The sequence below is a fragment of the Aquarana catesbeiana genome, linkage group LG03, assembly GCF_042186555.1.
Source record: "Aquarana catesbeiana isolate 2022-GZ linkage group LG03, ASM4218655v1, whole genome shotgun sequence".
Classification (NCBI taxonomy): domain Eukaryota; kingdom Metazoa; phylum Chordata; class Amphibia; order Anura; family Ranidae; genus Aquarana; species Aquarana catesbeiana.
The window spans coordinates 90,881,481-90,904,483 of record NC_133326.1 but is presented as its reverse complement, the minus strand read 5'-3'; the positions used below and the strand labels follow the sequence as shown (position 1 = coordinate 90,904,483).

Below are 23,003 nucleotides of genomic sequence, written 5' to 3'. Positions count from 1 at the left end.
CTCCGCCAGGAGAATTATTATTGCGATTATTATTGTGATTATTGCTAGCAGCTGCTACCGATAACCGCAAGAGAATCCGGCAGGCTGGTTGTACCCAAGTGATTGATTGATCAACTTGGTACATCCAGCCTGCCCATTAATGGTTCCTACTGAACCGGCTGAGATTCGAAACGCTTATGGCCAGCCTTAGAGAAGATTTCCCTCATTTTGGAGACATTTCCCCTCAATTCTAGTTGTCTGTAGGACAAAATATGACAGGGGTTTTTAACTTTTCCCTATTATATCCAATACAAAAAAAGATTGTGCTTAGGGTAGCACAGTGGCTTAGTGGTTCATGCATCTTCCCGCAGCACTGGAGCCTAGGGTGTTTCATTTTTCCAAAGATGTGATTTTCATATGACTTTGCTTACGCCCCGAGTCTCAGTGATGTAAAAGATATATATGCCAAATTTCAAGAAGATTGGATAATATTTAGGGGTTGCACACATTGATCACTTTTATCAAAGCAAAGTCTGTGGGCTTCACTTGATAAGAAGTCATATACAACAATGGTGGATGAAGAAAGTCCCATTCAAGGCTTTCTAGAAGAACAAGAACAACATCCAAAATGTCCTAAAAGATGGAAGTCATCCAAGAGAAGACTACAAAGAGTTATTACAACTCTCACTCCTGTACCTAGGAGGTTGGTCTAAAAACGACTTCAGTTTCAGGATCCCAGGGGCACTGCATCAAGCAAGGTGGATGGCAAAGGCAATATATGCACTTAAAATTGTCCTCTTCACTAAACAGTTTAATATTCCTCACCGACAATTGGAAGGAATGAAACGGGTTGCACATTTTGTCAGCCTCATATATGTTCGCTTTTGGAATGAGGCAATTGTAAGTCGATGGGCTCCAAAGAATGATTTGGATATGTTACAGCTTTTGAGTACTTACCCAGATGCAGACCTCAGAAAATGTGCCCTCACAGTTGCTAAGAGACACCTTTTGGTATCTGTCAGAAACAAACATAGGATTGGCTTTTTTGGAGGTACGTATTACTCGGGCTGTTAAGGAAAATATGGCTAAAAATTTAGAAACCAAACCTGCAAAGAAAAAGGAAGTGAAACGATTGGAGGGTAAAAACATGGTTTTTGAAGGAAAAGACCTGAGCCATTTCGTTACTAGTAAAACAAAGACGTTCTTTGAATTGTTTGGGATCCACGATGTGACAGAATACTGCAGTGATTCTCTAAGAAGCCATGTGAACGCTCTTAAGGTTGTCAATGATACCACAGAAAGAGGAATTGCTCTGATAAAAAAAGTATAATGAATCAGTCAGGGATGAAAAACAAAAACAATTCTTGTTGAGGGTAGTCGAGCATCACAGAAAAGTCGTCACCGTGTGAACAAAACAAGGGATTGCATCGTTCAAAGTTGATTAATATAATACATGTTTTGCCTATCATATTACCTATTAATCTTAGTGTATAGTTTTAATAGTATTTTAAGTTTGTGACTTCTAGTTTTCCCAATAAAAGTAATTAACATTGAAAATTCATATTTTTTGCCTACTTTTACAAAACAGAGCAAAGTGTGCAACCTCTAAATACTATCCAATCTTCTTGAAATTTAGCATATATATCTTTTACATCCACCATTCTCTGACATGGTGGAAGCATCTGCAAAGTCAGTAGCTGCAGTATGTGTAGTAGCTGGCTTTAAATTTTGCAGAGGTGGGCGGACCTCCGCTTTAACTATAAAATGCTTTCTTGGGAGCAGTGTCCTTTGTTTAAAAGGTCTGGTCTCCTTTTATTGCAACATAATGTTGAAGGTGGCAAAACCTATTTACCATGCACAAAGCAAGATTGTTTAAATGAGCCCATCAGACAGAAATCCTGATCTCCTCCTTGGAGATGTTCTGTTACTCAACAGATGCTGGCTGGAAGTGAATCCAATATAAACAGAGCTGTCACCAGGCTCATTGGACTGCACTGCACCTGCTTCAGTGAGCTCCATCTGGCCCTAGTAGAGGGAATGGTGTGTTGTCTGAAATCTGTTGCTGCACCATATCACATCAGTCATACTCTAATATTCACTGTGATGACATATGCTTGAATCTGAAGCATAATGGTTTATATTAATGCTTAAATTGATGTGAGTTGCATCTACTAATTTAGTTTAATGCAAACTACAATAGGGCATCTGTATTTTTTTGTGCTGTCAGAAACATTACTATATATATTAATGCTTAAACTGATGAGAGTTGCAGCTACTAATTTAGTTTAATGCAAACTACATTAGGGCATCTGTATTTATTTATTTTTTTGTGCTGTCAGAAACATTACTGTTACACTTTTTTTCGTCAACTGCTAATCTGCTTTCTACATGACACAAATTCATTATCTATACATGCAGCTATTTGAGATAAAATGTGCAGTTGTTACCTGACATTTAGGAGAAATGTACAGATATTATACACTTTTATTTTTCCTCCATATACATTGCTGGATAGTATTAAAAAATGAGTTTTCCATTTGCATATTAACTGACACTGTAAAATAAGAAATCAAATTATTTTTCATTAAAATGTCATTTTAGATTTTCCTTGGTGAATTTGATCAAAATTTCCCTAGAAAAATCTATGGGTTTGATTTACTAAAGGCAAATCCACTTTGCACTACAAGTGCACTTGCATGTCGCTTTAGATCTGAGGGGAAGATCTGAAATGAGGGGAAGCTCTGCTTATTTTATCATCCAATCATGTACAAGCAAAAATGCTGTTTTTATTTTATTTTCCTTGCATGTCCCCCTCAGATCTACAGCGACTACACTTCCAAGTGCAGTGCAAAGTGGATTTGCCTTTAGTAAATAAACCCCTGCCAAAGGAAGAGCACCACTTCAGGAATTGGGCAAAGACAGCTTCCAACACTGGACTGGACAGAGCATCCAACTTCAAGCGATAAAAAACGCTTACATAGGCCCCCCAAAGTGACTAGCCTCAGGTGATACACAGTGATGAATTAAATCCTCCTACATAACCCGTACCTGTTATCTGCAGCCCTCTTTCTTCCACACCCTTCTAAAGCCGTGGTCGCCAACCAGTGTTCCGTGGACCACTGATAGTCCACGAGAAAATTTTAGTGGTCCCCAGAGCTTCTCCTGCAAATCAACATTGTGGCGGATGTATCCCGCCCTATGTTGTTTCCAATGTTCTTCTTAATGCGCACTGACAGTCAATACTGATACCCAATGCCTCCTCTGTGGCTCCCGCTCCTGTGAACTCAGAGGGAGGCGCCAGGAGAATTGCAGAGAGCGGGAGGTGAAGGAGTAATGCAGAGGGGACAGAGAGCCAGAGCATTGTTTGTATAAGGCAGCCGTTTGATCTGGGGGGGGGGGGGCAGAGATCAGGAGCTGTGTGTAGAGAAGGCATGTAAAATTCATGTTGGTCTGCGGGATTTAAAATTGTGAGTTCAGTGGTCCATGAGGTTGGCGACCACTGTTCTAAAGTACACAGTTTAGCTGGTATTTCTCAGCTTCCAGCAGGCAGTAGCGAAGATCTAATGTCACACACTGTACGACACAGAGCTGAATGTAATCTGAAACCTGAGTGGAGGGACAGGACACCCCCCCCCCCCCCCCCCCAACACAGCCTCACTGGAAAACATGCACATCTGAGGCTGTCAATCACCTGCTGTGTGCTAAAGATGAAGGTGAGCCATCTCCCAGGATTGCCTGGTGTCTGGGAAAAAATGTCAGAAATGACTCCTTCAGATAGTATAGCTCCTGTCTACTCTCTCCTCTAAGTGCTATAGGGTGAGACAAGTACACGTATGAGGATATGCTTTGTTCATGTTTCATTTTAGATTTAGATGCTTACAACCACTTTAAGGTCGACCATACATGGATTGAAATTTGGCCACTTCAGCAGGGCCTTTTCCGAATAATCAGTGCCGACGGCTATAGCCGGCAGCTCTGATCAGTGTATTCTGGCGGACAGTGGGAGCAATTCCCTTGTCCACCTCGAATATGTGGATAGTGATATTGGGTAATTTTTTTCATTCAACACACTTAAAGTGTTACTAAACTCACAACTAAGTGTGTATATGCAGTAAAGCATGCTTATTATACTCACTATGGAACCTAAGGGGTTAATCCTGCCCATTGTGTAAAAAGGCTGTTTGATCCAGTCTTCTTTGACACTCCCCTACTTCCACAGTCCCTAGTCCATCTGCTGATGGCACAGAACCTTGGAAGCAAGCTGCACATGATCAGTTTGGTGTGTATTACTAGAGTTTTTTTTTTCTTGGGAGGGGGCAGGTGATCAGCACAGGACCAATCGGCACTGTCCAGACAGAGGGTCAGGGTTCATGCAGCCTCATAGGAAAGTCGGAGTACAATGAAACCTCCTCCTACAAGCTTTAACCAGACACTAATAGAAGTCCTAAGAATGCTATATACTACTGATGAGAAAAGGTATTTAAAAGGTAAAGGTAGATTGGAGTATATGAAATAAATGACTAGGCAATGGTTCAAGTTGGAATAAAGAAGTTTGTTTTTCATTCATGAATATTGTTTTTGATGATGAAGGTAAAGTTTAAAGTTCATTTGCTTCAGTTTTTGGAACTTAAAAAATGTGATATTCCAAAGTTTTTTGAGGCAGAAGATCAAACAATATTTCAACAGTAATGTTGTCTTTGAAAATGATTCTGCAAAGTGAAACATCTGTAAGACATTGTATTCCAGTCATTATGAGTAAGTCAGAGTTGGGATCCAAGGAAAAGTCTACAAAAGAGCAGAAGAATCTAGGATCACAATGATTTTCCTTTCTCATTATTCTAGCAATTTAAAATTTTGTACGTTTAAAAAAAAAAAAAAGTTGCTAAATAGAAAAACTTTCCCAAACCTTTCCCAGTGACAGCTGTCAGTGAAAGAATCATTGTAAAGTTACAGCCAATCACAGATCTTTTTTTTAAGTAACTAGAATAAGTAGAGGCAGTGGGGTTGATTTATTAAATGCAAATAGGCTGTTCACTTTTCAGCTTGTGCTTTGCAAAAGAATTATCCCTAGAGCTTATTGAATGAGGTGGAATTTCACTTTGCAAAGAATACTCCATTCACTTGCAAGAGAAAAATTAAATTTTTGCTTGTGCATGATTGGATGCTGGCAGATCAGCAGAGCTTCACCTCATTTAATAAGCTCTGGAGAAATTTCTCTTGCAATGTGCAACTTCCCTTGCAAACAGAACAATCCATTTGCCTTTAGTAAAACACCCCCCATTGTCTGAATATTTTATAGTAAGGGAAGCATGATTTGTGCTATTGGACAAATAATCCAGTTATATATGGAAGTCCATCAGAATGTCCAAAGCTTGAGCATTTATAGGAACCCTGTAGGTAGAAAGCATAAAAGCTGCTTTATGCTGACCTCTGCCTCTGAAAATACTACTATCCCAAGTGTTAAACTAATCCTGCAGCTTTATTACTATTTGTCATGTATGCAGATTAGGATTTGGCTCAAGTATTGAAGTCAGAGACAGACAGGCAGCCAGCATTTTTCAAATTTCAGCACCAACAGCCCCTGCACTCTACTCCATACAGGTTTCTATTAAATTAGGTTCATATCAGATTGCCGTAGACAGACCAGCTTCAATAAATTGGACACCAATATGGTTTTTTATTTTGTTTTTTCTTTTTGTTCTTTTTGTTTTTGTTTTTTTTTGGATAAATATTTCAATTATATATGTAACTGGCCCACCGACTGTTTGTCACATCTGCACTATATTATTCTTGCTTAGTAATGAATGCATCAATGCTGTCAATATTTTACTACATTTTGTATGTGACAACTAGCCAAAATATCTTATCTTGTTTTGGATGTAGCAGGAAAGAGTTTGAGCTTCTGTCAGTTTTTTTTTTATTGCCCTCTGTTATCCAATTGGCAAGATTTTCTCCAGCTTCCTGTCTGGCGTGATGGGAAATCTCTCTAAGAACGGAAAAGTCAAAAATGCAAAGGGAGAAAGGGTTAGAACGGTTAGAACCTCTGACTTTTTTTGTTTTTTTTTCTCCGTGACCAAAATACACCCTGTGACAGACCCTACCAGGACAGGGTCTTTTGGAGGGGACTGCAAGCTAGCCTCTTGCCTACTGATTGTGGGCCCTGGCATTTGAGGGGGCTCTATTTTTTTGGGAGGCGGCATGTACCTGGGGGATCTTTTGGAGTAGTTTTACTTCGGATTTGGGTCCATGTCTCCCTGAAACACACACTCTGGGAACCTAGGACCTGGAATCCAGATTTGGGGCCTCTGTTCCCAAACCAGCAATGACTGCTTCATCCCCCCCTCATATACTCAGAATAGATATAGTTAATATAATCAGCTCAAAACAACCTGATGCTGGGTCTCCTGCTATAATCTGTTTACTAAGGTGTTGTGTGTTTAAGTGTGTCTCTCCCATTGTGTGCCTCCCTAGGTGTGAATTCCCATTGGTAATTGAATTGAGTCACCTATTGTTTCTGTCTGTTGGCTAATCCTCTTGGAGGTCCCTACATGATGGCATTAGTCTTGTGTCAACTTTACCTCGTTATCTAATCATCGTGGGAGTTTTGGGTAATATATGGTTTTATTGTTCATGTGGTGACTACCCTCCTTTTGTGGTGTATAAAAGCCTGTATTTATGTTCAATAAACAGTAATTCTTTTGGTTTTACCTCAACATCTTGTCTGTGTATGATGCTTGAGGTAAAAGGGCTGTTATTAGCCCTCGATCTGCTGGAAGGGTTTGGAGAGCAAGAGACATTGTTTGGTGGAAGCACCCAAGTGGAGTGCCAAGCAGTCTGTCAGCCTGTATTTGTGTTCAATAAATAGTAAGTCCTTTGGTTTTACCTCAACATCTTGTCTGTGTACGATGCTTGGGGTAAAAGGGCTGGTATTCGCCCTCGGTCTGCTGGAAGGGTTTGGAGGCAAGAGACACTGTTTGGCAGAAGCAGTGCCAAGCAGTCTGTCACACACCATATTTCCCTATTTCCCACATATCCCTATTCTCTTGTACACACATCACAAGGACTGGAAGTTGGAAACCCCCCCCCCTCCACTGGGGTCTCAGACATAAATAGCAACCTGGCCAGAATCTTACAGTGCATATCCACTTTTGCTACCAAAATGGAAAAACACCTACTTTAGATTTGTTACATGCCCCCATTCACATAGCATAGCCTAAAAAAAGCATTTTAAATGTTGAAATGTTGCAGCTTACTTTTTTTTTTTTAAGATGCCTCTACCCTGGCAAAGGCAAATCCTACATTTTGTTTGAGGGGGCTGGGCATCTGTGTTTGCCATTCATAACCCGGTATGTAGTGTACTAGGGCCAAAACAGTTGTCTGCTATTTTCATAATTGATTAATCGGTCAGCAGATAAGTTGGCCTGCATACAGAATGCATTATTTGTTTACATATCCGGAAATACAGGTGGTCCCCGGGTTACAAACATCCAACTTACAAACGATTCCTACTTACAAACGGAGGGAGACAACAGGAAGTGAGAGGAAATCTACTCCTAGGAAGGGAAATTCACTCCTGTAATGCCCCGTACACACGGTCGGATTTTCCGATGGAAAATGTCCGATCGGAGTGTGTTGTCGGAAATTCCGACCATGTGTGGGCTCCATCGGACATTTTCCGTCGGATTTTCCGACACACAAAGTTGGAGAGCAGGAGATAAAATTTTCCGACAACAAAATCCGTTGTCGGAAATTCCGATCGTGTGTACACAAATCCGACGGACAAAGTGCCACGCATGCTCAGAATAAATAAAGAGATGAAAGCTATTGGCCACTGCCCCGTTTATAGTCCCGACGTACATGTTTTTCGTCACCGCTTTTAAAACGATCGGATTTTCCGACAACTTTGTGTGACCGTGTGTATACAAGACAAGTTTGAGCCAACATCCGTCGGAAAAAATCCTAGGATTTTGTTGTCGGAATGTCCAAACAAAGTCCGACCGTGTGTACGCCCTATAAGAGTTATTATGGGAAAAAGGTGTCTCTACTGATGCTTTATCACCAAACCTCGTTTCTACAACAACCCAAAATTTTCGGAATCCAATTGTCATTGGGACAGAAAGGTGAAATCTTCTGTACAATGGCATAGACAGCAAAAAATGTTACAGGGGTGTTAACCCTTCCCTGTGCTATCCAAAAAACTTAAAAAATGTACCTGTTCCAACTTTCATACAAATTCAACTTGAGAACAAACCTACAGACCCCATCTTGTTTGTAACCCGGGAACCGCCTGCACAGTGCAGCATACATGTCAGTAAGTGCCTGAGAGCTTGTGAATGTGTGAGGAGCATTGCCTCATGGGACATGTAGTCCTGGGCAGGAAGTGAGTGATTCTAAAGGCTATATATAATTTGCAGCTTGCTATTAGGGCACTCTGAAGGCAGGAGGAGCCAGGAGCACCGGTGGGGACCCCAGAAGAGGAGGATCAGGGCTGCTCTGTGCAAAACCATTCCACAGAGCAGGTAAGTATAACATGTTTGTTTTTAAAAAAAAATCACTTTAAAGAGGCTGGAGGCCGATAGACTACAGGTAATATAGGGCATTACAATTGCATTTAAAGTAAACTTTTACCAGTATTGTGCATTATAATTAAAATGATCATATCCATGAAAGAAAGTCTCAGGTTTTAGTACTACTTTGATAAAAGATTTCTATCTCCCTTCCACCCTTCATATAACGTAAAGTCTGACTCCTAGTTATAATGCCCATATATCCTACTTATGGGTGTATTTAATATATTATTACACAGTATAGTTTCACAGTATAAATGAACCTCTTGTAACTATTATCTGCTGTTTTTGTACTATAAAGGGCTAATTTTAGTTTTTTTTTTTTTAACCCCATTATGACAGGTGATCCAAAAAAAGCATGCTGTCACTACTAAACGTCTTAGGCCTTGTTTACACCTATGCGTTTTTTGTTTTTTTTGGTGATTTTTGCAGAAACTCACTACAGTTCATTTAACATGGTTTCCTATGGGACACGTTCACATCTATGCTTTTATTTATTTATTTCAGGTACTTGTATAGCGCCGTCAATTTACGCAGCACTTTACATATACATTGTACATTCACATCAGTCCCTACCCTCAAGGAGCTTACACGCTAAGGTCCCTAACTCACATTCATACATACTAGGGACAATTTAGACAGGATCCAATTAACCTACAAGCATGTCTTTAGATTTTTTTCAGCCACTGCGTATTTGGAAAGGGTCAAAGACTTTTTTCAAAGCAAAACAGTTTTCTTTCTCGAACATCACGGGACACAGAGCCACAGTAATTACTGATGGGTTATATAGGTATCACTGGTGATTGGACACTGGCACACCCTATCAGGAAGTTCAACCCCCTATATAATCCCTCCCCCTTGCAGGGATACCTCAGTTTTTACGCCAGTGTCTTAGGTGATGGACGTGTAAAGATGTCCTGTGCTGAGCTCCAAAGGGAATATTCTGATATCCTATACTGGGGCAAGCCAGGCGAACAGGATCCATTCAAAGTGTCCTTTTTAGGCCGAATTGGATGGTACCAGGGCCTCGTGTCCGAAGAAACGAGGTTTTACCCGTAATGCTTCTCTTTTTAGAGAGCTGGACCCCGCAGATCAGAAAATGGCTTTAAACTTCCTAATTTCTGGCGAGGTGCTTTACGGTCCCAGAACTGTTGGATTCCCCTATTCGTAGGGGGCCCCAGTCTCTGACGGTTTTTTCAAAGGGAGCCCACCGTGAGAGGTGAAGATTGGGTCTGTGTAAACAGCACCCTGCGGCTGGATAAGGTAAGAGGAGATTCCACAGAATTTTTGAGTTCTAGTGGCTTTTCTCCTTTAAGGTAAATGCATGCTATGCCTATTGTGACCACCAGGGGCTGCCAAGAGCACAAACTTTCACATGCTGACTGTCTGTCTCAGTGTTTGTTTTTGCTGCACATGTATCCCAGCATCTCAGGCTGCAAGGTAAGATGGAAGGGGGGATTTCTCATGTTTGAATGTTCCCCCCCAGGCTAGAGAGGGGCCACAGGGGTCTAGAAAGTGGTTATACCACCCGGGCTCTGTGGCCTAATGGCCACCATCTCTGAAGATAGCCGTTCAGGCAGATCTTGTCAGAGCCATCGGGGTCAGGGGCTACACCTGCTTCTGGCACTTCAGCCCCTGTATATATTACACAAGAGGTTTTTTCCTCAACCATTAATGGTCTAGAGGAAAGATTAATGGCCGTGATTACGTCTTCACTCAGTGGAAGAAAACGCACTAGGCTTTCCTCTGTTCCCCAAGACCCTCAGACAGAGGAGCTCTGGGATAAAGGAGATGAATCCCTTTCAGAGGATCGGGATGGGATGGATGATTCCTCTTCGGAGGAATCAGGTGGAGAGGGACTCTCTGCGACTTCCCAAGAGGAGAAAGTCTTAGTGCAGATCCTTACTGGATTGGTCCGCTCCACATTTAAGTTGCCCATACCTGAAACTGCTAAAGAATCCTCTTCTGCTTTGGGGTCACTGAAACCTTTCCAAGCAGCACATGCTTTTCCTGTTCATACTTTACTTGAAAAGCTCATTTATTCTGAGTGGGATCACCCAGACAAACGTTTTTTTCCGCCAAGAAAGTTTTCAACACTTTATCCGATGGAAGAAAAGTTTATTAAAATGTGGGGAATACCGGCTATTGATGCCGCCATTTCCTCCGTAAATAATAGCCTGACTTGTCCTGTAGACAATGCTCAGATGCTCAGGGATCCTATAGATAAAAGGATGGAATCCCTATTGTAGGATGTTTTCTCCTTAGCAGGATCAGTGGCCCAACCTGCAGTAGCAGCGATTGGAGTCTGTCAATACTTAAGAGACCATGTTAAGCAGGTCATCAAAGTATTACCTGAACAGCAGGCCCAGGGGTTTGCTAACCTTCCAGCGGCCTTATGCTTTGTGGTTGATGCCATTAGAGATTCTATCGTGCAAACCTCCCGTCTTTCACTGGGGTTGGTGCATATACGTAGAATCCTATGGTTGAAAAATTGGTCAGCCGAAGCACCATGTAAGAAGCTACTGGCTGGGTTTCCATTTCGTGGTGCAAGGTTGTTTGGAGAGGACTTGGGTAACTATATCAAGAGAATCTCTTGTGGGAAAAGCACTCTCTTACCTGTCAAGAAGAAGAGTAAGCGTCCCTCTTTCAAACGGACTCTTTCCCCAGCGCCAGGGGCTTCAGCATCCAGGCAGTCTCGACAGGCGCCTCCATCGGGGTCCAGAGACAAGAGTCAACCCCAGGGACAAAAGAAGTCCTGGGGAAAGAAGCCTACTAGGCAAAACACTAAGACCTCTGCATGAGGGGGTGCCCCCGCTCACTCGAGTGGGGGGAAGACTGCGACAGTTCTCAGAGCTCTGGCAGGAGGATTTCCAGGACAGATGGGTAATCTCCACGGTAACCTTAGGGTACAAGCTGGAGTTTCAGGAATTCCCCTCTCCTCGGTTCCTCAGATCAAGGGTCCCCAGAGACCCAGAGAAGAAGCAGTCGCTCCTTCTAGCGTTAGAGCGACTTTTGTCGCAGGAGGTCATTATGATAGCTCCCGCAAAGGACCAGGGATTGGGCTTCTATTCCAACCTTTTTACGGTCCAAAAGCCAAATGGGGATGTCAGGCCCATTCTGGACTTAAGGGATCTGAACCGATTCCTAAGGATTCAATCCTTCCGCATGGAATCAATTCGAACAGTAGTTCCCACCCTGCAGGGAGGAGAATTTCTGGCATCAATAGACATCAGAGATGCATATCTGCATGTGCCCATTTTTCCTGCTCATCAGAAGTTTCTGCGCTTCGAGGTAGGAGGGCGCCATTTCCAGTTTGTGGCTCTGCCTTTCGGGATAGCCACTGCATCTCGAGTGTTCACAAAGATCTTGGCTCCTCCTCTAGCCAGATTAAGGGCTCAGGGTATAGCTGTTATAGCATACCTAGACGACCTGCTCTTGATAGACCGGTCGGTAGCCTCTTTGAATGGAAACTTGAGGACCACAGTCGGGTATCTAGAACACCTGGGTTGGATCCTCAACTTAGAAAAGTCTTTCCTAAAACCAGTAAGAAGACTGGAGTATTTAGGTCTGATTATAGATACAAGCCAGGAGAAAATATTTCTACCCCAGGCAAAGATCGCTGCTTTGAGAGAGCTGATTCTGGCAGTAAGGACCAAGAATGGTCCCTCAGTCCGCCTTTGTATGAGGCTACTAGGGAAGATGGTGTCTTCTTTCGAAGCAGTTCCCTATCCTTTCACTCAAGAATGCTGCAACACAGTATTCTGTCGACCTGGAACAAGAAAGTTCAGGCATTAGACTTTCCGATGCACCTGTCGCATGCGGTGCGTCAGAGCCTCAATTGGTGGCTCATACCCGAAGACCTGCAGAAGGGGAAATCCTTTCTGCCGGTTACCTGGACGGTGGTAATAGGTAATAACAGATGCCAGTCTGTCAGGTTGGGGAGCAGTTCTGGAACAGGCTGCAGTCCAAGGGGTATGGTCCAAAACAGAGAGGACCTTACCCATCAACATTCTGGAGATCCGGGCGATACATCTAGCTCTAAAAGCCTGGACTATCAGGCTACAGGGTTGTCCGGTCAGGATCCAGTCCGACAATGCCACAGCAGTGGCTTATGTCAATCATCAGGGAGGCACCCGGAGCCGAGCTGCTCAAAAGGAGGTGAACCAGATCTTAGTCTGGGCAGAGATGCATGTGCCATGCATATCGGCAGTTTTCTTCCCGGGAATAGAGAATTGGCAGGCGGACTATCTAAGTCGCCAGCAGTTACTTCCAGGGGAATGGTCTCTGCATCCCGATGTCCTTTGGGCCATATGCCAAAGATGGGGGGTTCCAGATGTAGATCTCTTTGCATCCCGATTCAACAAAAAGATAGACAGATTTGTGCAAGGACAAAAGATCCTCTTGCATGCGGGACGGATGCGTTGGTGATTCCGTGGCATCGGTTCTCACTGATTTACGCATTCCCGCCTATTCTGCTATTACCACGACTCCTTCGCAGGATCAGGCAGGAAAGGAAGTCGGTACTTCTGGTGGCCCCCGCTTGGCCCAGAAGGACTTGGTATGCAGAAATAGTAAGGATGACGGTAGGTTCCCCGTGGACCCTACCAGTACGCCCAGACCTGTTATCTCAGGGTCCAGCGTTCCATCCTGCCTTACAAACGCTAAAATTGACGGTTTGGCTATTGAGACCCACGTTCTGAAGAGTCGTGGGCTCTCAGGTCCTGTCATATCTACCTTGATTAATGCAAGGAAGCCAGCTTCCAGGATGATTTATCATAGAGTCTGGAAAGCTTATATAACCTGGTGTGAATCCAGAGGTTGGCATCCCAGGAAATATGTCATAGGTAGAATCCTTGATTTTCTACAGATGGGATTAGAGATGAAGCTGGCCTTGAGTACCATCAAGGGCCAGGCCTCTGCTTTATCAGTATTATTTCAGCGGCCACTTGCTTTGCATTCTTTGGTCCGAAACTTTATGCAAGGGGTGATGCGTCTTAACCCCCCGGTTAAAGCGCCCCTAAACCCATGGGACTTGAACTTGGTCCTGGCTGTGTTACAGAAACAGCCTTTTGAACCAATAAGTCAGATTCCTTTGGTCTTGTTGACAAGGAAATTAATTTTTCTGGTGGCCATCTCTTCTGCTAGAAGAGTATCAGAATTAGCAGCTCTTTCTTGTAAGGAGCCTTATTTGATTATACACAGGGATAGAGTGGTACTACGCCCTCATCCTAGTTTTTTACCGAAGGTGGTTTCTGATTTTCATTTAAACCAAGACATTGTTCTACCTTCCTTTTTTCCAGATCCCTGTTCTCCGGAAGAGAGATCTCTACATTCGTTGGATGTAGTAAAAGCAGTTAAGGCCTATCTAGGGGCAACTGCTCAGATCCGCAAGACGGATGTTTTGTTTGTGCTGCCAGAGGGTCCCAATAGAGGACAGGCAGCGTCAAAAGCTACCATTTCTAAATGGATTCGACAGTTGATCATTCAAGCTTACGGTTTGAAACAGAAGATTCCTCCGTTTCAGATCAGGGCACATTCCACAAGGGCTATTGGTGCTTCTTGGGCAGTGCATCACTGGGCCTCTATGGCTCAAATCTGCAAGGCCGCAACCTGGTCTTCAGTTCATACATTCACCAGATTCTATCAGGTGGATGTGAGAAGGCATGAGGATATCGCCTTTGGGCATAGTGTGCTGCAGGCAGCGGTACAGGGTCCTCAGGTCTGATTGCACCCTACTTGGTCGTGGTTCCCCCCCCTCAGGTAGCATTGCTCTGGGACATCCCATCAGTAATTACTGTGGCTCTGTGTCCCGTGATGTTCGAGAAAGAAAATAGGATTTTTTAAAAACAGCTTACCTGTAAAATCCTTTTCTTTCGAAGGACATCATGGGACACAGGTCCCGCCCCTCTTCTAATACACTATATTGCTTGGCTACAAAAACTGAGGTATCCCTGCAAGGGGGAGGGATTATATAGGGGGTTGAACTTCCTGATAGGGTGTGCCAGTGTCCAATCACCAGTGATACCTATATAACCCATCAGTAATTACTGTGGCTCTGTGTCCCGTGATGTCCTTCGAAAGAAAAGGATTTTACAGGTAAGCTGTTTTTAAAAAATCCTATTTTTTTGCTTGTTTGGTCCAAAAGACTTCAATGGAGAAGCTGCAGAAAAGCATGTAGTGGGTTTTTGCCACAATTTGTGGTTTTTAATTTGCTCAACAACAAATTGGCCAAAAAAAGCATAAGCAATGCAAAAACGCAAATAACAGCAAAATCGCATGTGCAAAAATGCACAGCAAAAAGCACTGCAGAAACGGATCAAAAGCAAACTGCATAGGTGTGAACCGAGCCTTATGCTGGCCATACACGTATTGATTTTCAGACAAGAATATTCATACGAAAAATCTTTGTACATTCGCTGAATGGAAGCATGTTTCACTTGCTTTTAACATTCAGTTTTAAAATGAATGTAATTTCCGAACGAAAACCACATACACTGAAGATTCCTTTTGACCAAGAAGTTTTCTATTCTGCTCCTTCAAATTTTCCCGTCACTGTGGTCGAAAACGAACATCGATTTAACCCCACTAACGATTAGAAAATCGAACAAACGTTCTTAAAAGGACATTGTTTGTTTTTTGGTTTTTTTTTGAAGGAAGACATTGTTTTTGTATGGCCAGCATAAGTGACAGCAGGCGCAGGGAGCTTTTATCACCTTCCTATGACAAGGGAGTCTATCATACATAATATATTACAGTTCTGTCTGAAAACTGCAAAACATTATAATTATTATTTTTTTCTTTAAATAAAAAATTTGATCCAAGTCTGATATTTACCAGATTCAACCTCCTAATAGTATATACAATATATATCGAGAGAGAGGGAGAGAGAGACTCTCTTAATGACCAGGCAATTTTTTGTGATGTGGCACTGCGTCGCTTTAACTGACTCGTGCGACGCTGTAACCAAACAAAATTGAGTTTTCTTTTGGTGGTATTTGATCATCTCTGTGGTTTTTATTTTTTGCGCTATAAACAAAAGAAGAGCGACAATTTTGAAAAAAAAAAACACACTATTTTGTACTTTTTGCTATAATATCCCCATTTTTTTTTTTTTTTTTTTTTTTTTTTTTTAAAAAGCAAATTTTTTCCTCAGTTTAGGCCAATATGTATTCTTCTACATATTTTTGGTAATAAAAATCGCAAAGGGGGAAAATTGGATTGTGCAAAACTATAGCGTCTACAAAATAGGGGATAGATTTATGGCATTTTTATTTTTTTATTTTTTTACTAGTAATGGCGGTGATCTGCAATTTTTATCGGGAAGGAGCCGACGTACAGCTACGACTCACGCGGGATTGTGCCGACCTGCCGCAGTATGATGGCGGCTGGTCAGCAAGTGCTTAACTAAATTATACACCACACTTTTTTTAAGGTTATTATCCGATTAATCGACCAACTAATCGATTATGAAAATAATTGTTAGTTTCAGCCCTATACTGTACAAACAACTGGCAACCACCCCAACTTATAACTAGCTTTTGCAGCAAGGAGCACATGGAGGGGCAACGCATGTCAAAAAACAAAAATTACCAGTTTGCAATAAATCAAATTGACCCTGTCTGACAGTTCATGTTAAAAACGAAACCCCTTGTTTTTAACATGTTAGGCTCCATTCACACAGGGGCAACTTTGGATCCGACTTCAGGTCGCCCCTAGTTGCCTCAAGTCACGCTACATGAAAAAAATGTAAGTGAATGGATCCGTCTTAATGCACACTACTGCAGTCGCTCCAACTACAGAAAAGGTTCCTGTGCTACTTCATTCCGACTTCTAGGCAACTTGTACCCATTGATTTCAATGGAAGTCGCCTCCAAGTCGGATCACCGTTCATACTGAGAAAACTTTACAGGAAGCAGAAAGGAAACAAAGTAATTTACCCCACTAAACAGCCAGCCCCCTCCTTCTCACACACAGCTGATAAGCTCTGATTGGCCACTTGTAAAGTTCCCTGTCCTGGAGGCGACTTCAAGTTGTGTTGTAAGTTGCCCCCCAAGTCGCGCTGTGATTCATACTGAAGCATGTCCAAGTTGCCTCCCAAAGTCGCGCTGGAAGTCGTGTTGCCCCTGTGTGAATGGGCTCTTAGGCAAAGTCCATTTGATTTGTTGCAGCTTGCTGGTAAGTGAGCTGGGAATTTTTGTGATTTGACCTGTACATACTGTGCAATTGTAACTAGATTTGCACTGTCTGTCCCTTAAGGACCAAGCCTTTTTTTGAGATTTGTTGTTTACAAGTTAAAATCAGGGGTTTTTTTGCTAGAAAATCACTTGGAACCCCCAAACATAATAAATATATATAATTTTTTTTTTTTTTGACACTCTAGAGAATAAAATGGTGGTCGTTGCAATACTTTGTCACACTGTTTTTGCGAAGCGGTCTTACAAGCGCAATTTTTTGGCAAAAAATACACTTTTTTGAAATAAAAAATAAGACAACAGTAAAGTTAGCCCAATTTTTTTCTAAATTGTGAAAGATAATGTTACACCGAGTAAATTGATACCCAACATGTCATGCTTCAAAATTGCACCTGCTCATGGAATGGGGACAAACTTTGGCACTTAAAATTCTCCATTGGCGACGTTTAAAATTTTCTACAGGTTACCAGTTTTGAGTTACAGAATTATTGCTCTCGCTCTAACGATCATGGCGATACCTCATGTGTGGTATTTTTTCATATGCGGATGCGACTTACATATGCGTTGGCTTCTGCGTGCGAGCTTGGCGGGACGGGGTGCTTTACTTTTTTTTTTTCTTTTTCTTATTTTACTTTTTTATTTTTACACTGTCCTTTTTAAAAAAATAGTTTTGGGTCACTTTTATTCCTATTACAAGGAATGTAAACATCCCTTGTAATAGAAAAAAAGCATGACAGGACCTCTTTAATGTGAGATCTGTGGTCAAAAAGACCTCAGATCTCACATGTACACTTAAATGCAATAAAAATGTCTTTCTTTTTTATTTTTTTTATTTCCCCTTTAAGGCCATTGGGCGGAAGTGACTTTTGACGTTGCTTCCTTCATCCAATGTTATGGAGCCATGCTACTGAGGGGACAGCATCGGATCGTCTCCACTACTGACGGCTCTGGTAAGCGGCATGGACGACCAGAGCGCGGCAGGAGGGGGTTCACCTCTCCCGCCACCGATTAGAAGTGATCTTGTGGCGAATCTGCCATGGAGACCGCTTTTTTTTTTTTTTTTTTGCCGTTGCCCCTGCCGAAAATACAGGGGTTATGGCAGCTATCTGCTGCCATAACAGTATGCTACATCAAAGTACCAACATACAGCTACGGTGGTTTGCAGTAAGTGGATAAAGGTTTGGGGCTAGGCTTCTTGCATTGTATTTTAATGAGGACAGACTTGGGACAGGTTCATTCTAACACTGTTCAAAAAACCTGCAGTCGGCTATGATACTTTCTCCTGAGAATCATTTTAAGGTAAATCTTATAATTTTTTTTGATGCATGCTGTGTATATAGGAACACATAATTTGGTAGTTTTTTTTTTTTTTTAATTTGATTGCAAAAGTGCAAACAAGCTTTAAATCTTCCTCACGTTAGCTAAAATTTTAAAGAAATATGGTGTAGCTGGACATTTTAATCGAGAATGCCGGCTGTATCTGTTTGACAGCTGGTAGAAGGGAAATCTACAGAACGCTATATGAAATCCCATCTTGAAAATATGTTCTATAGATCAAGTCCTAACAAAAATGACTTTTTGGGGACAAACTTTATAATCCTAATTCAAACATGTGTGCTTGATGAAAATATTTCCTCTGAACTCAGTAATATGCAAGATTTGGCACAAGTGTTTCAAAGGATTTAATTTCCCTTGTTTTTTTTTTCCAGCACATTGCAGGATGATTTTTTCATTATTCATGAGCAAGAGTATGACAGTCTGTTGGAATCACTGTTCAAGACCGAGTTCATAAGTCTCTTATCCAAGCACTACGAAGAAAAAACCCAAAGAAAACTACCTCTGAAGTTCAATAATACGTGAGTAACTTCCATATCCAAAATAAGTACAGCAGCGGAGAACAATAAACTGAGACTGACCCTAACTTTTAACAATGCCCCCTTCAAGGAACCATAAAACTTTACCTAACCTATTTTTTTTTAATTAAAGCGTTTTAGGTACAATTAAATTTTTACCCTTCCTGTAAAATTTTAACCCACAATCTAACCCTGAAACTTAAGCTTAACCTGACCCGAACACTTTGCCATTAATATAACCCTATCCTTAAAGTGTATGTCCAGTCAAAACATTTTATTCTGCTATCCAGGGCTGTGTAAGAGGTTTTTACTCACTTCTTACTGTCATTTTGACAATGGTTTCACCAGACATGGTTCAAGCATTTAAGGGCAGAATAATTTCTTAAAATAATTTTAAAAAATGGCTACTAAAAAATATATAGTAGTATGTTGATCCAATGTCTACGCTAGAAAACTTGGCACTTCCGTTGAATCATATAAAACTGGTCTCTAGCTTTTTTTTTTTTTGTCCTTGCCCAAGGGAAGACCTCTAGACTTGCTCAGGTCAAAGAATGGCAGCATAAAGATATCCCTGACATCACCGACAAGGATATTGGAAGGTATAACTCATACTTTGGTATGGTCATTGAAGTGAGAGGCAGGCTAATACAACTCCGATATTTTCATAGAGCATAGTTTACGCACTCCATTTTTAAAATTTGTCACACCTCCCTGTGTGACAAATGTCAAAATGATAAAGGAACTACTACTCATATGGTATGGGAGTTTGACGAAATCACACCTTTGTGGCCAAAGACTAGATTTTTTTTTCCTGACAATTTTGCAATACCAGGTGTATATTTGGTATACTCGGTGCAGAATTAGACAATGCAAAAATAGTATTCCGAAGGATATTCCTTTTTTTATGCTAGGGAAGACCATAATCCATAGTTCCGATGCACTAAATTATTAATATATGGTAAAACCTTGTAAATAGTTATACTTCCTTTCTTAACTTTTGAAGCCAAAGACTACCACAGTAGATCTTATTAAATATGAGAAGACTGGGTTAGGTCCCCAAATACCAGTGTACATCCGTAACATACATAAGGTGAAAAGAATTACTCAGACATATTAACTATAATTATTATTATACAGAATTTATATAGCGCCAACCGTTTACGCAGTGCTTTACAATATAAAAGGGAGACAATACAATTACAATACAATAAAATACTAGAGGGTTAAGAGGGCCCTGCTCAGAAGAGCTTACTATCTAATAGGGTGGGGCAGGTGGTACAAAAGATTGTAACTGTGGGGAATGAGCTGATGGAAGTGCTAAGAAATTAGTTGGAGACATGATAGGCTTCCCTGAGGAGATGAGTTTTCAGGCAGCCAGAGTAGGAGATAGCCAGACAGTTTGAGGTAGAGCCTTCCAGAGGATGGGAGAGGCTCTGGAGAAGTCTTGGAGACAAGCATGGGAGGGGAAGGCATGGAAACTTGAGAGCAGGTGGTCTTGAGAGGAGCTGAGAGGATGGTTTGGGTTATATTGGAGAGAAGATTGGTAATGTAGCTCGGGGTAGAGTTGTGGAAGGCTTTGTATGTTGTAGTTAGTATTTTGAATTTATTTTGCTGGGCGATTGGAAGCCAGTGTAGGGATTGGTGGAGAGGGGTGGCAGACACTGAGCTGTTGGTAAGGTAGATGAGTCTGGCAGCTGCAATAGCTGCAATAGTCAAGGTGAGAGATAACAAGGGAGTGAGTGAATAGCTTGGTGGTTTCATTAGGTAAAAAGGGGCACATTTTAGAGATGTCATGGAGGTGAAGTCTACAAGCTCTCTTTGAAAAAAAAAATTTCTTTGAGAAGAGCAATAAAGCGATGTACAGTAACTCAAAAGACCAAGATAATTGACATCAACATTAAAGGAAGGGTGTACAGTACCAGGTGTATACGAACATGTGTAGTACTGACCCCTTGTATGCCCCCAAATAAGAGAGCGGGGGAAGAGGTATGAGGAGGAGGGGGAAGGAGATGATGATGAGCTGGCTAGTGCTCAGTAGTATAAGGTAAAATATTATAGTAAGCTTAACAGTAGTCAAACCCATAAGGCCCAGTTCATTCCAGGAGATGAACAAGCATAAAGGGTCTCTCAGAGGGGAGGGCCCTACTGTGAGAGTTGGTACTTGGGAGTTTAGTCAAGGACAAGGCCGAGCTCTATGATCTGATAGCCAGAATTGCCAGTGATGATAGAATTTATCAAGTGTCAGCTGTGCCTTTGCAAACATAAATTCCATTGTTAGGTGGTCGTTAAGGATAACAATGGTGTTATGGAGAGTAGGTGCACTGCCCTGTTTCCAAATCCGGGCAATAGATAACGGGTAGCAATGAGTGTGTGTAATGATGGGGTGAAATTTCCAGGGCCTAGTCCAAAGAGCCATTTGTGGGGTTAACTTAATAGGTAGGTTAGTAACATCCTGAATAAGGGTGGAGATGCCCGTCCAGAAAACAACAATAGACGGGCATGCCCACCAAATATGAAAAATATGTCCATCCATGTCACACTTTCTCCAGATTTTGCTGGAATTAGACGGAAACATTTGAGCTAATTTCACAGGGGTGTAGTACCACCTATACGGTATTTTCATTGAGGTTTCTCAGTGGGAAATGTTTTTAGAGTACATGGTGGATGAGCGAAGTGCTCGGTACCATATAGGGGGAGGGATCTGGATTTGTAACTTGGATTCCCAGTAGGCTATAGTTGGGGTGTGTTCCTCCAGATTTGGTTTTGTTAGTAGGCCATAAAGCTAGGATATGCCATTTTATTGTTGGTTGAGGTAAAAAATTGTAGGTTGTCCTTAATCCAAGTGTTGTGTGAGGTTGAGATGGATGTAAGGATATGAGGGAGCCATAAGTACATATAGAAGTCCTTATTGGAGATGGCAAAGAGGTCCTTAACGTGGAGGAAGGATAAGAGTTGTGGTCATGCTGGAACAGGTCCCCAATCTTTCAAAGGCCCTGTGAGGATCATATCTGACGGGGAAGGCCTGGGTATAAGAATGATAAAGCTGACAATGAGAGTTGAAGAGCCTGCACGTGTAGTCCTCCTGAGGCTTGCAGAACCGATTTCCAGGTAGATAATGTGGCGTTAACTGTCAGGAGGAAGGAGCGCAGAGGGTGGTGTCCCATCCAAATGGCAGCCAATAAAAGTAAAGGGATTTGGGGCAAAGGCTGTTGCTTCAATCGGGGTCCAAGGTTGCAATGAGGGCATGTAGCTTTTTGGTGATCTAAAATTATTTCTTTGTAGTGTAAATGGAGGTCAGGCCTGCATAGACCCTGGGTGTGTTGAGTAAAGAGGCTTTGATTAGTTTACATGCAGCCTAGATTAGGTGATTGATGATAAGCTGAAGTGTGCCTATATCTGATTTGTAGGATCGGTAATGGTAGAGTCCTGATGATGTATACAACCTGTGGTAGGAGGAACATCTTAAGTTGTGGAAATAGGGAAACTCCTAGCATAGCTGATTTTAGAGTGATTTAATTTATACGTGGATATCTGACTAAACTGTTGTAGGAGATACCACAGTGGGGGTAGGGATTGCAAAGGTTCAGTGAGCCAGATGATTATATCATCGGCATAGAGGCCAATCTTGTGGGAGATTTAGTCAACTGATAGGCCATCGATATTTGGGTTAGCTCGAACTGCTTGTGCCAGTGGTTCAATCACCGGCGCAAAAAATAGGGGGCACAAAGGGCAGCCCTGTCGGGTCCCATTGGTGATGGGGGAGAAGGGTGTGGATAACATGCCTGATGTGAGAACTCTTGCGCTCGGTGTAGAATAGAGGCCTAGGATGGCTTGGTGGAAGGGGCCATGGATGCCAAATTTCTGAAGTCTGAGTCAAAGTATAACCAATTAACCTTATTGAACGCCTTCTCTGCGTCAGAGATCAGCAGAGAAGGTGTTCAGTGGAGCTCCGCCCAGTGGATAAGGTCTATAAACCTATGAGTGCCATCTGAAGCTTTTCGGGAGGGGATAAAACCCACTTGATCTGGGTGGACCAAATTAGGCAAGGCGGATGGCTGATAATTTTGTATAGAGCTTGAGCAGAGATATGAGGTGATAATTGGCCAGATCATGGGAGGGTTTGCTGGGTTTGTGTATGGTGGTTCACTGCTTCAAGGGATTCGGATGGAATCTCACCTGTTGATAAAAACCTATTAAAAGTATTACATAGGTGGGGTACTAGTTGATCTGCATATGTATTATAATATTTATTGATAAAACCATCCGGTCCTCGGGCTTTGTGGGAGGGGAGATCTTTGATAGCTTGGAGAAGTTCTTGATGGGAAAATGGCTGAGATGGGGATATCGAAGGAAGTAGGAGAGGGTCAAGGAATTCTTGTATTAACTGCAGAGTGGGGCTCAGATATTGAGAG

General features: G+C 42.0%; 1 protein-coding gene across 1 annotated transcript in view; it reads left to right on the top strand.

Moving 5' to 3' along the window:
• MYO1E (myosin IE) overlaps positions 1-23,003 on the top strand; it is a 235,103-nt gene that overhangs the window by 180,735 nt on the left and 31,365 nt on the right. The window contains exon 23 of the mRNA XM_073618829.1: positions 18,448-18,594. Coding sequence (XP_073474930.1) covers positions 18,448-18,594 — 147 coding nt within the window. The remainder of the gene's footprint in view (positions 1-18,447; positions 18,595-23,003) is intronic.